Raw genomic sequence first — 13,365 nt, 5'->3', positions numbered from 1 at the left:
GTGGCAGAAGTTCCCAGCCGAGAGAAGAAATCACCTCCAGGGTCATCTTTGCTGTATGCAGTTTAGTGTTGTCTTGGTGGAAAAGAACACGCTTCCTATTCACTAATGCAGGTTATTTTTTTGCAAGCTGTTCGGCCACTCTTTGCAATTGCGCGGAGTACACCTCTTTGTTGATGGTTTTACCACTTTCCAAGAACTCATAATGCACAATCCCAGCCGTAGTCCACCAGACACACAACAGCACCTTCCGTTGATGAAGAGCAGGTTTTGCAGTTAAAGGTATGGTGTCATTTGACAATAGCCAATAGTATGAGCGTTTCTTGTTATCGTACATTACCCACTTTACATCACACGTCAAAATGCGGTCCAAAATTGGACAGTTGTTGTTCCTAGTGAGCAAGGAAGCGCAAATGTTCAGTCGTTGGAGACGGTTTGCAGCAGTCAGCTCGTGCGGGACCCACTTACTCAGTTTCCATGATTTGCTAAGCTCATGCAAGTGCACACGAATTGTTTCAGCACTTACCGCAAATCGTTGAGCGAGTTCTTGACACGTTTGACTTGAATCCTCTTCAATTGCTGCTTTCAGTTGGTCCACATCGAGAGATTTCGGTCTGCCCGATCGAGGTTTGTCTGCCAGTGTCTCATCGCCACTCGAGAAGGTCTGAAACCACTTTTGCGCTGTCCGTTCACTAATTGTACCTTCTCCAAACGCTGCACATATTTTTCTTGCTGCTTCCGCTCCTTTTGTGCCCAACTTGTACTCATACAGTAAACACGCCCTGATTACTGCATTCGACACAGCCATGGTTCACTGCGAATACTTGCTTCCGAACTATCGACTGCGACCTGTTATCTACGTTAGCCGACGTGCCAAGGAATGAGCTTTCCGCCAATCGCACATACATGTACCCCCGGCGGCTGAACTGCGTACTACCCCACGAAAACTACGGGCAGTTGTAACAACCGCATGAACTTTCTTGGTTACCTGGTAGTTCAAAATATCTCAACAAAATTCTTGTCAAACGATGCAAAATGTACACAATACAGAAAATGCCAGTATATTATTCAGTTGTAAGTTTTTATTAACAGTTTTGGAATAAAAATAGGTTTTAGTTTTCCATACAAAATCATTTTTGAACCTTCCTGGAAACAAGGAAACAAACAAAAGCAGCACACATATTACTGTAAATTCAAGGATTGCAAAATATTTTTATTATCATTATCTCCTAACTTTGAACAGCAGCTTACTCACGCAATTGTTTCTGGTCATAGCAAAATGTTTAAAACCTGGCTAACAACAATGCTACATAGACTGTGGAGCACAATATCTCTTGTTATGTTCAATTTCATTGAAAATATTTCTTCTCTTCTGGCGTTTAATACCTGATTTCCGTAGTTGACTAAATCTGGGGTTAGGATTTTTCCCATTAAACATTAATTCTTTGCACATCCATGGTTTATAATGATTGTTCCCTAGTTTACAGTGTTTACGTATTAAATGATGCCAATCATCTCTGATGTAACCTGTGAAAAGAGCATCATAATGTATGCCTATTTCTTCTTTCATTTCTCGAGTCACTACAGTGCTCTTTGATTTACGAAGTTTTGTCACAGCTTCCTTTAACTTCTGCAAATGCCGAGCCCCTGGACCTAATCCAAATTTCCCAAGGAGAATCATGTTAAGCCTCCTACAGTTTTTCAAACCTCTGGACATTGAACGGTTGGTTACACATTTTTGACTGCATACGCCTGCAAATTTTTGTGCTCTGCTCGCCAATTTGTACAGGTTCAGGTTTGAATCGATATTCCCAAGTTCATCAATGCTTCTATCAACAACGCTGATCAACTTGGCACGCTTGTTCGGTAGAGCCTTACCTGGGTTGTCATCTTGTACTACTTTATTGTACTGCTGAAATAACTGCAACTCCTCTTCCTGTTCACTAGTTCCAAATTGATTGCTGGACGAAGTAATATGCTCTTCTTCACAACTTTCAACAGAATTGTACTGGTCTAAATCGATGTATGTCTCTGGTGGCTCATCTCGACTGCTTTCAGCCAATGCATTTGCTTCATTTTCTTGTTCTTTTTCTAACTTCCGTTTTCTCTTTTTTTCTAAGAATTTATTTACCTTAACCTCTGCTTTACGTGCATTTGCCCCTTTAAATACAATGTGTGTTCCATCTTGGGAAACATCTATTTGAACGTTATACTTCTCTTTCAATTTCCCTATATGCTTGCTTCCTAAATATCTTAGTAACTCAACATTCTGACCTTGAAGGGGACAGTGAATTTCGTGCTCATTAGTTGTAGGATCCCTTCGTTCGTAGTTCTCCCCATACACACGTGTTACTTCATCTTCTTGAGCTCCATATGATATAATGTATTGAGTCACAGGAAAGTACTGCGAAAATCTCCTCCTCGTGCAGTCATGGTTTGCATGTCCTCTACGAGTGCAATTTGAACAAAATAATTGCCTTCTATTTTTTATTGTTGAAGAATTTGCAGATACCACTAATTCCCCTGGCTGTGTCTGAAATTGAAAATAAAATGACCCATATGTAAAAATTTATCTCTCTTGTAGTCTACGGTTGTTACAAGCATAAAAACACAGTTTTTGTTGTGACATTTCAGGACAACACACACTTCCTTCATCAGACATTTATTTTTAGTTTGATTAAAGATACAGTTATAACAATGGTTACAAATCTTTAAAAAATAATCACTTATACAATGGATCTTGTCAATGTTACATTGTTGGAATGTAGCAACTTAACTGTGAAACAAGCAGTCTGTTTTATTATTTAAGATAAAATTTCTTAATCACATTTTTTAAAAATCCCGAATATCATCAGGCAATCCAAAATCATCATTCCTCTTACAGAGATTCTTGATGTTTTCAGTTACATTGAATTTTAAAGATGATCGCCTACTCTTATTTGGGATTTATAATTTTTAAAAAACGTGATAAAAAAATTTTCATCTTAACCTTTAGTACGCCGCGTGGTCTGACGAAAGTAAGCCCAGTGTCGCCGAGGCTTTGAGCGAGAAATTTGAATTTGTATACATAATGGAGAAAAATCGTAATAACTCTGGCACTATGTGACCAATCTACTTCGGATAACTTTTGTTTTGCAGGTAATACATCGGTGCATGCAACCATGTAAAATTTGGATGCCCCAACCTCGGGGGTGTTACGGGCAGGGGCTGCATCGCCCGAATTTCAATGAAAAAAACATAAAAATGAGGAGTTTGCCCCCTCTTCTCCAACTACTTTGGGGAGAAAACCGGAACTTTTGCTTTTTTTTTTCAAAGAATGGACCTTCCGCAACAAAATGAAACTTGATTCATGTTCGTGGGTGCAATACAATTTGAATAATAAGGCAAAACGTAAAACTCTGTTTTTTCCTCAAAACAGCAAATTTGTATATTATTCATATAATTGTTATAACTCGGACAATATGGGACCAATCTACCTCGGATAACTTTTGTTTTGCATGTAGAACATCAGTGCATGCAACCATGTAAAATTTGGATGCCCCAACCACGGGGGGGTTACGGGCGAGGGCTCCATCCCCCGAATTTCAATGAAAAAAAAACAAAATGTGGAGTTTGCCCCCTCTTCTCCAGCTACTTTGGGGAAAAAACGGAACTTTTGCTTTTTTTTTTTCAAAGAATGGACCTTTCGCAACAGAATGAAACTTGATTCATGTTCAGAAGCACATATCACAAAAAAATTACCCAACACAAGTTCAACACAGCTCAGGGGGCACACAATCGGAAAGCACAAAACACGGTCTTTCACAGCCACTGCTCTGAATGTCTATGGCGAGGCCTTTCCTAAACAGAGGAGGGGAGGAAGCCTTTGCAATCATTTGTTTTTTTCTATACTTCTGGATAGACTCATGATTCTGGCTTCTGGCCTCGGGCTGTCGTTAGGCTTCATTGCATTTCTAACAGAGAGGCGACAGAAAGCTGACACCGCTAAACCTCTTCCAATCCAGCCTCTCCTTGATTCCCCCCCCCCCCCGCTAGTACTTTCGGCTGGATCACCAGGTCTAAACACATAGTATCAGTACTAAATCACAGCGTTGGAAGCCTGGAGGAAAACAACATCGTAAATACCAAGCATTCATTGTGTCTGTCAAGAGTGAGCCCAAACACGTGACATATTCCGAGAAAGGAGGGTGGGGGGGATTTGGAATTCTCGTAAACACATGTTCCCGAACCGAACTGTCAGTGTTTCAACCTCAATATACAAATATAAGTGTGGCAAACCCTCGATAATTGTATCTAAAGCTGTTTGTTCCATATATGCAACCGTGGCTGACAGGGGCATACTTTTTTGTTCCACATATGGAACGGCGGGGGACTAAAGGTTAAATAATAAGACAGACTGCTTGTTTCACAGTTAAGTTGCTACATGTAACATTGACAAGATCCATTGTATAACTGATTATTTTTAACAATTTATTACCATTGTTGGAACTGGATCTTTAATTAAACTAAAAATAAATGTCTGATGAAGGGAGCGTGTTCTCCCATACACTACAAAAGCAATAACTACAATGCGTACATACAAGAAAAATGTAAAAATTTATTACAAAAGATAAATAATAACTTATGAACTGCCTTTTTTTAGTAACAATACACACACATTCGTAATAAGCCATTAACTTGGACCTAGAATAAAGGTTATAATTTACCCTATGCATATGACTGCTCCAAGCACGTCACTTTGTTTTCTCTCTGCTTCAGTGTGTCTCATTACCCTTTACACTTTTTGTTAACTTTCCTTTCCTCTGGTTTTCATTATGACAACTTTAGCATGAATCAGGTGAAACAAAAGTGTTTTAATTTTCTTGCATGCTGTGTTGTGATCATGGTCCAATACAAGTGAGGAGGGACAAAGCACACTGATGAGTACCTGTTTGTTCTTCACATTAGGAAGTATGAGAAAATTTGTTGTGGCCAACCATGCAAATGAGGTGAGGGCAGAGGCTACCTCATTCTTCCCTTCTATTCTTGGGGCTTTGGTGCAGTGTTGCCAGGTCAGTCTTGAAAAATTGGGTGATTGTTCCTTGGGAAACCAGAACATCTGCTAAAAAAACTAATAATCTAATAGTAGCGGATGAATGATGTTCTGGAGGGACATGTATATATGCACTGGGGGCAATTGCTCCCTAATGTTGGACGTCTGCAATTTTTTTTTTTCCAGGGAGGGGCATGCAAGGTATTTTTCCAGGGTGGTAAACGAGGCACATTACCCCATAATTGTGTTACTCCCTCAAAAACCACCACTTGAGTTTGAAATTATCACCTTACTGCATCCCCATTATAATAATTGATGTAAATTACAGAGACTGAAATGAACTTATATGTCTGAAATAATGTAAACTTTTTGGTGAACATTCATTTTCCAGGAAGGGGGAATGGCAGCTATTCTTGCACCCCTTTCTGGATGTCTATGTCCCTATTTAATTTTATATAAAATTAAGTATTTTCAAGCCGATGAAAGTTCCAAGCAACTACAGGGAAAGCGGGGTGGAATTTTTCCTTTGTAATTGAACAGATTCTACCTAGTAAGACATGAACTAGGGCTGAGCCGATACTGATACCTTAACCGATACTTGTATAATGTCAGTTTAAAATAACAAACGCTAGTTACTGAGTCACAAAACTCATCTTCACATTCTATTAATGATATCAAATGTTCCCAAATTATTCTCATATAACATTATATCACTTAAAATGTCCTGTGACATTTTATGTGAACTTCCTTCTACACCCAGAGGATGCAAAAAAAAAAAAGAAGTAGTTTTGGAAATGTTGCAAGCACCGAAAAAAATTGTTTATTATAAGTGTCCCTGCTTCATTTCATGATCCCCAATTTCATTATACATGTCTTTATGGGGAGAGTTATAGCGTGCAAAATAAAATTTATGTAGTGCATATAGCGTATGGTTTGCACAAGGAATGCAAAATAAATACAAATGTAAACAACATTCTTATCGTTTGGATTAACCTGGGGAGGGAGGAAAACAACGTACAAATATGCACAATACAGATATATATTTAATGCTTATTTGGCAGCTCTGTATATGCCCTGCTGTCCATTATCCTCTTAATTTGCAATAAAAACAAGTCAATGCAGTGTCGGCATCGGGCAGCAGTCACACAGAAGGGTAAGAGCACAAGAAGAAACTCCACAACCCTCCCTCCCACAGCAGCATTCATCCTTTTCCCAGGAACTCCGGAATAAGCCTAGCATTATAATAATGCTGGTTTTGAAAAAGTCACGTTCTTGACCAACGAGTTTGCGAACAAGATTTAGCAATGGATGGTTTCTTTTATTTTCACATAGCATTGAGCACCAGGCAGTTACATGCCTTCAATGTCACGGTTTGGGTGCAGCACTTTCACTTTAGCCCTGCCTTTGATCTTGTCATCTGCATCCCAGAAGGGTGCATCATTTTCGGAAATGTACATGGAATTCTTGTGCGGGACCCCAACCTCTCACAAGGAAGGGTGAACGAACTTTAGAAATGGAGAATCTTGACAAATGAGTTGTTTCTCTTGGCTGCTTTAGCTACTCAAAATCTTTGATATCAGCGAAAAAAATTGAACCGATACTGATACATGTCATTGTGTTTGTGCCATCTCATCTGCCATTTCATCAGTTCCTTCGGGCCTCCTTGAAGGTGCAGTGGTAGCATTGCCGCCTTGTAATCAAGGGGTCCCTGGTTCAATACCCGGTGGAGGCACATAGTGGTTCGGATTCCACTTTAAACAGTAGGTTCCGATTAGCCTTACTGTACACAAAGTGGATTTAAAACACCAACTCAATCAAACAATTCTCCATTTATTCTTATCATCGTACTTACCCGTAGAGGCACAAAAGCGATTTAAATTAACAGAAATAGAAATGTAATGTAATTAAAAATAGTAATGTAATAATAGTAATAAAATAACAATAATTATTATTATGTCTTAGCACAATTTAGTAGCGTTTGGCATAAGTTCTCGGTTCAAACAGCACATTTCATGGCTAAATGGAGTTCCACGTGCTCCGCTCTACCCTGCAAGCCCAAGTAAGATGAGCAGGAAAAGTGTTTTTGAGCAGGCCCTTGGTACTTCTATAGCAAAAGTTTATTAAGGAAATCTCCCAAGAAATCAATAGGCCTGGCAACACTGACTCTGACCACGCTGAATATTTCTCCCCGGCCTCCCCACCCCCACGAGCACGATGCGCTTCTGCGAGAGTCTTTTTCCCTGTGGTCTCACTATACCAAGGTTCATGATGAAACTTGAAATAGAGGAAAGGCACAGTGATAAGACAATAGTTTCGCCAAACTTTGATGCCACACTAAAACAAGGCTTTGGTTCGCATGTTATCACGTGCGATAATGTAACTCCTGGTGTGCATCTCGTTAACAAAACCAGATACCTACTGTATCAAGCCCACCCTACTGTCCTCACATTACAGAGCAGAGTTTTTCTTTCTCAGATTGTAAAAACAAAAGAAAACTTTGAAAGGGTACCTTTTCCAAAGTTTACAGAGGAGACAGAAAATCTAATTCTCTGAATGTTGGTGACAATGGGTGTACATTAGCATGCAATGATAATTGGATATTATCCATTGTCTAGTGCTTTAACCTTCGAGCGCCACATGCAAACCAATAAACACTGCAGTGTTGATATTTCCACCAGTAAGGCGCGGCAGCAATTAACAAGACATTTCTTGAAAACTACACATGATATTTCAGTTCTGTCTTGTTTGTTCATTAGTTTACGTCTAAAGGTATTATATACTGGAATTTCAAAACAATACATCCATTGATACTATTATTAACAAGTGCCATTTGAAAAAGCCCTTTGTTTCCCTATTGTTACTATGGGATAAATTGAAGATAAAAGGCTATAACTGCTGAACGACAGCATCTCTTTGAACAATTGAAATTTTAAATGTAAGAATGAATAAAAAGCAACATTATAAGTAACATCCGACAATTAAGGGTCCAGGGGGAAGTGGGGTCAAAGGCCCAAAGTTTGAAATTTTCCGTAATTATCCAAATTTCCAAACCCCGTAATTTCAGTTTTTATTTCAAAGTTGTGGCACATGCAGTACATATGCTCATGGAGTGGTCTTTTTTATGATTCTCTCCAAAATTTGGTCCAGAGGGCAGATTCTAGAAGCAAAATTCCAGACCTTGCCCTGAAACTGGGAACACTGCTGCTTTATATATTATTTTATTCAGCAAAAAGTATCAGTCTGATTTCAACGAAACTTTGCATGGTTGTAGGAATGTACCACCACTACATACTACATTTTTAATTCACTTTGGTCTATTGCTGGGGGGAGGGGGAATTTTTTAAAAAAAATCAACTTTCTTCTTCTTCCTCTTCGTTTAACACTAATTAATGGGAGGCACAACGTATAAATGTTACGTCTGCTAAAAGTCCTGCCTTTAAGAAAACAAAATGAATTTCATATGCGTACGGCAATTAGTTCTTGAGGTGTTACGATTTATTTTGTCCTTTGCAGCAAGTTTGAAAAGTGCATATTTGAAAAGGTGCCGGTGTGAACGAGAATACAGGCACGCGAGAGGTCCGACGGCTAAAGGTTAAACTATAGTTATTCTAACACAACGTTACGACAGAGCACCTCTTCTCTAGTTTTCAGGTGAAATTTCTTTTACTACAAATCACAGGCCAGTCGTAGGTTAGATTCCCACCACTGGCAAAAGAAATTCACCTAAAGACGAGAGAAGAGGTGCTCTCCCGAAACATTGTGTTACAAAAATTGTTTATTAAAGCACTAGGCAAAGGATAATGTCCGATTAACATTGTACGCCAACACAGAAAATCTGCTAAGGATCCTGCCTGCCTTTCCAGAAAATGTTTTCCAGGAAGCATTCCAATAATGGAAGAAACAATGGGAGCACACTTATAATAAAATAATATTTTTTTTATACCAAGCGTTTGGTCTACTGCCACTGCATATGCACTACATGAACAATAACTTCTACTACGACTTATTTCATACTATCAGATTTGGGACATCACAGACGAGATATCAGGGTGTCTGCTACTTAGTAAAAACTAGGGATGGGACAGATTAATTAGTATCGACCAATATAGGAATATAAGTTTATCAGTAATATTAGTTTTCTTTATCGATCTGACATATCTATAAATATCTTAGAATTTATTGAAAAATTCAGCCATTTTGTTATAATTTTGATGGCTAATCTCCATGCCCTATTTCTAAAAAATGTAAATGTCTAAATCTGAAACTTCTTTTGCACCGCAGTCACCGCGATGTCAATGATCCATTCAGGTTCTTCAAGGACCATTTGGAATTTTATACTGGATCGGTGTAGAATATCGGTAAATTTTATATCGGTCTTTATCGGTATCGGCCAAAATTTTATATTGGCCCATCCTTAGTAAAAACAAAATTCCCTGAAATTGAAAATGCATCAAAATGATCATGTTGGAATGTGATACTTTTGCATGTACCTGCGAGTGAAAACCAGTCTCTGTGAATTTCACCCTCCCTCAGCATCAAGGAGCCTGATAGCCCGGTAGAGGTATCTGGCACCAGACCTGAACACAACAGTGGGAAGCCAATTCACATCAATGTTCTACATACAGGGTGTCTCCCAGTGGAAAACTTGTTCTGTATGTGCTTATAAATGTAGAAATTTCTCGAATTCGATTCATGTAGAAAATGCAAGAGTATCGTGATTAGGGCTGAGCCAATACAAATGCTTCAAAATACTGATTAATAATAATGTTCAAGCATTCCACTCCAGTTATATACATCAACTTCCTTTAAAATATTCAAGAATTGCATCAAAATATTAAAATAGCTTGTATGAAAACTAAAAAATAATTTTTGCCCACAACGTTGGTGCAAAATATATGAAAAATTCAAATTTTGCATAATTTCCGGGACAATTAAGACTTCATGAAAATGTCATGCAGCATTTTTGTAGACCCACGAAAGAAAAAAAATGTCAAAAGTATTGGTCGACGATATAATGGCAACAGCTCAGCACTGATCATGATGAAATCAGAACTTGAAACTCATTAGGCAACTTTGCAATTCAACAGACCATGAAAATCAGGAATGACCTTGTTGAAATGTGCTACAATAGAATAACTAAATTACCATTATGACAATAAAAACTTCTTACGTCATGTGATGGCATCATATTTGTTAAAAACATTAAAAAATACACAAACAACATGATAAAAAACACTTTAGGAGTTCTTCAAGCTTTCAATTCCATCGGAATCATCATCAGGGTTGGTCGAGAGATGACAAAAGGGATGCAGTTGAAAGTTCCGCTGGCTCTACTCGCTGTGTCTGCCGGAAGATGTAGTTGCAGTCTTGCAGTGTTGGTCAGTTCTTGTATGTTGGGATTGTTGGCTGGAGGAGATGGATTTTTCAATTTTACTGTGTTGTACCATGATAAATAAAGATTTCCACATAAAAGGTTTATTTGTGTCTTTGATCATGTGGGCACCTTCCTTAACATCCAGTTCAATTTTTCCTTTCGCCTATGGCATGAAGGACACACTATCCTGTGGTACGAGGGTCACTATTTATATTTTGAGCCTTGGCAACACTGATTGAAGTTAGGCACGATTTGACGTTTGCAGGGAATCGTCTGGCATTATTGACCATAACTTACTTCAAATGTTTTGTCAATAGCTTCATTTGTGTTGTTTATGTTGCCTTGGAGATTGCGCGATAACAATAAAATGGAATTAACTCGTGAACATATTCGTGCGATGATTTTTTACGATTTTCGACGTGGAATATCAAGACAAGAGTGCATCGATCAACTTACTTCCACATTTGGTGATGAAGCCATCCTTTGCCACTGTGAAACGCTGGTATAACGAATTTAATCGTGGCCGCCATTCGCTCACCGACGAGATTCGCGAAGGTCGTCCAAAATCAGTTGTTGTTCAAGAAAACATTGATGCTGTGCAAAACCTAATACTGCAAGATCGTCATGTGACATACTGTGAGATTGAGGCAACCATAGGCATTAGTTCCACAAGCATATATAAAATATTACATGATCATTTAGCAGTGAGAAAGGTATGTTCTCGTTGGATCCCATACAATTTGACAAAAACTCAAAAAGACGCTCGTGTCAATTGGTGCAAACAAATGCTCAATAAATACAATCGTGGTGCTTCAAAAGACGTATATAAGATTTTAACAGGTGACGAATCATGGATATATGCATATGAGCCGGAACGTAAACAGCAGTCGACTGTATGGGTGTTTCAAGATGAACCCAATCCAACAAAAGTTGTTCACGCTCGAAGCACATCGAAACAAATGGTCCCCTGTTTTTTCGGGAAAACTGGTCATGTGGCAACTGTGCCTTTAGAGGAACGTACAATGGTCAACTCTGAATGGTACACAACAATTTGTTTGCCAGAGGTCTTTGGTCAAATACAGAAAACAAACAAACGCCGTCGGATCATTCTTCATCAAGACAATGCCAGCTGTCACACATATAGTCTAACAACCGACTTTATGAACAGTCAAAAAATCGAATTGATGGGTCATCCGCCGTACAGTCCTGATTTGGCACCCAATGAATTCTTCTTGTTCCCGAATGTCAAGAATAAATTGCGTGGACAACGATTTTCGTCGGCGGAAGATGCCGTTGATGCGTTCAATGCCAAATTTCTGTTTTTTCATTGTTAGGCTCAAAATATAAATAGTGACCCTCGTAATTGGTGGTTGGTTTCTATGATACATTTGTCCTCTTGTCATCTCTTGTCCAGCCTTGATGATGAATTCGAGATGGAATCGAAAGCTTGGAAGAACTCCTAAAGTGTTTTTTTTAGTGCTGTTCGTGTTTTTTTTTTAACAAACTAAATTACAGTTGAGTCTAAAATAAATATTAAAAAAGGGCATCAGTAATCCTCACCGTTAAGTGGTATCTCCTCCACAAATCAGGGCAGGAATCCTGCTCATGACCCTGCTGATTGCATATGTCACACACCCTACTCGGCATTTCATTCCGACAAGTTCTGCAGGCCCAAGAGAAGAAGTCAGATTTTTCTCCACACTGAGGGTAGTAAACAAAAGTTTCAAGTTACACACTGACCTAGGTACAATTTAATTTCAATAACCAAATATAAATTTTAAATTGCAAAAATTTCTTCTACCAATTTTGTAGATTTTTTTTTTAATTGCAATGCATGATGAAGTTACACAGAAAGGTAGCAATAATAAACGTGGTAGGGGTCCCACTGATTCCATAGATTTAAACAGAGAAATAAGTTTTTTACAGTGGAGTCCTGATTTGAATTTTTTCCCACATCATACATTCTATCTTCATGATCCCAATAGAGCAAAATATCACAAAATTTTCCAGCATTTTATGGTTTTCCCTTTGGTCACCTGAAAAACATCTAATCATAGTTCCACTGTACTTGCCTACATCCAATTCCTTTTAATTTGCTTTTCAGTTTAAACTGCTGGAAAACAAAGACGAAAGGGGAGGGAGAAAGAAGTCACATGTCCAAGAGAAGTCTTCGGGTAAATTTTATGACACCAACACAGTTGGAAAAGTACATAAAGCAGAAAACAGGAGTTACACAAACAGAAGATTAAGGTAAATGAACATTACCTTTTTCTAGGATCTTTAAGCAGAAAAAATTAAAATGTAGGGACATAAAACCGGGGTTTCATGGTATTTTATAGGTTTTTCGAGTATATAGTCATAGGTGGAATCAAAAAAATTTGCAACTGGTATGGTTTTATGACTGCACAAAAGCAAGAAAGCTCAGAAGAACTAATTACAAGAAAAATATGAAATATACAAAAATATTTCCAGTTTCATATTTCCTCTACACAAGCACACACCTGTGTGATGTGTGCGGGAAATTTAAAATCAGAAAACACAAAATCGGGGTTCCATATTTAACATGGTAATTCTTAATGTAATTGTATGTTAAACTTCAAAATAATAAAAAATCATATACATATTTATTACATAGCAAATATCGGTTACATGGTTTCAGAAAATTAACATTGGTGTATTGACATGTTACCAATTTATGAAATATACTATTTGCAAGTGTATATTTAAAAGTACATTTATACTTACCGAGAGGCATATTTTATTTGTACACCTTGGTTCTTGGTGTCCCTCTTTGCCACACATATGGCAATATATTTTCCGAATTGGATCCGGGCATCTCCTCATAGCATGTCCCCACTGATTGCAGTTTCTACATCGTACTTTCTTGTTGTAATATCGATCACCTCTACAATATGCATATTTGTCTGTGTTATCTACATCCCAATTTGCTCCAACTATAAAA

At 38.2% G+C, this 13,365-nt stretch overlaps 1 protein-coding gene and 1 pseudogene across 1 annotated transcript in view; both read right to left on the bottom strand.

The window, feature by feature from the left end:
* Positions 1 to 112: 112 nt before the first annotated feature.
* On the bottom strand, positions 113 to 805 carry LOC145995062 (histone-lysine N-methyltransferase SETMAR pseudogene; annotated as a pseudogene).
* A 254-nt stretch (positions 806 to 1,059) lies between these two features.
* The window catches only part of LOC145994903 (uncharacterized), a 32,711-nt gene continuing 20,405 nt past the window's right edge, over positions 1,060 to 13,365 (bottom strand). Inside the window, exons 3-5 of the mRNA XM_083131370.1 lie at positions 13,149 to 13,357; positions 11,964 to 12,104; positions 1,060 to 2,530 (exon numbers count right to left, since the gene is read on the bottom strand). Coding sequence (XP_082987496.1) covers positions 1,304 to 2,530; positions 11,964 to 12,104; positions 13,149 to 13,357 — 1,577 coding nt within the window. The 3' untranslated portion in view covers positions 1,060 to 1,303. The remainder of the gene's footprint in view (positions 2,531 to 11,963; positions 12,105 to 13,148; positions 13,358 to 13,365) is intronic.

This window comes from Lepisma saccharinum, chromosome 11, assembly GCF_977018435.1.
Source record: "Lepisma saccharinum chromosome 11, izLepSacc3.1, whole genome shotgun sequence".
NCBI classification, from domain to species: Eukaryota; Metazoa; Arthropoda; class Insecta; order Zygentoma; family Lepismatidae; genus Lepisma; species Lepisma saccharinum.
Note: the sequence above shows the minus strand (reverse complement) of the source record. Positions and strands in the feature narration are given on the sequence as shown.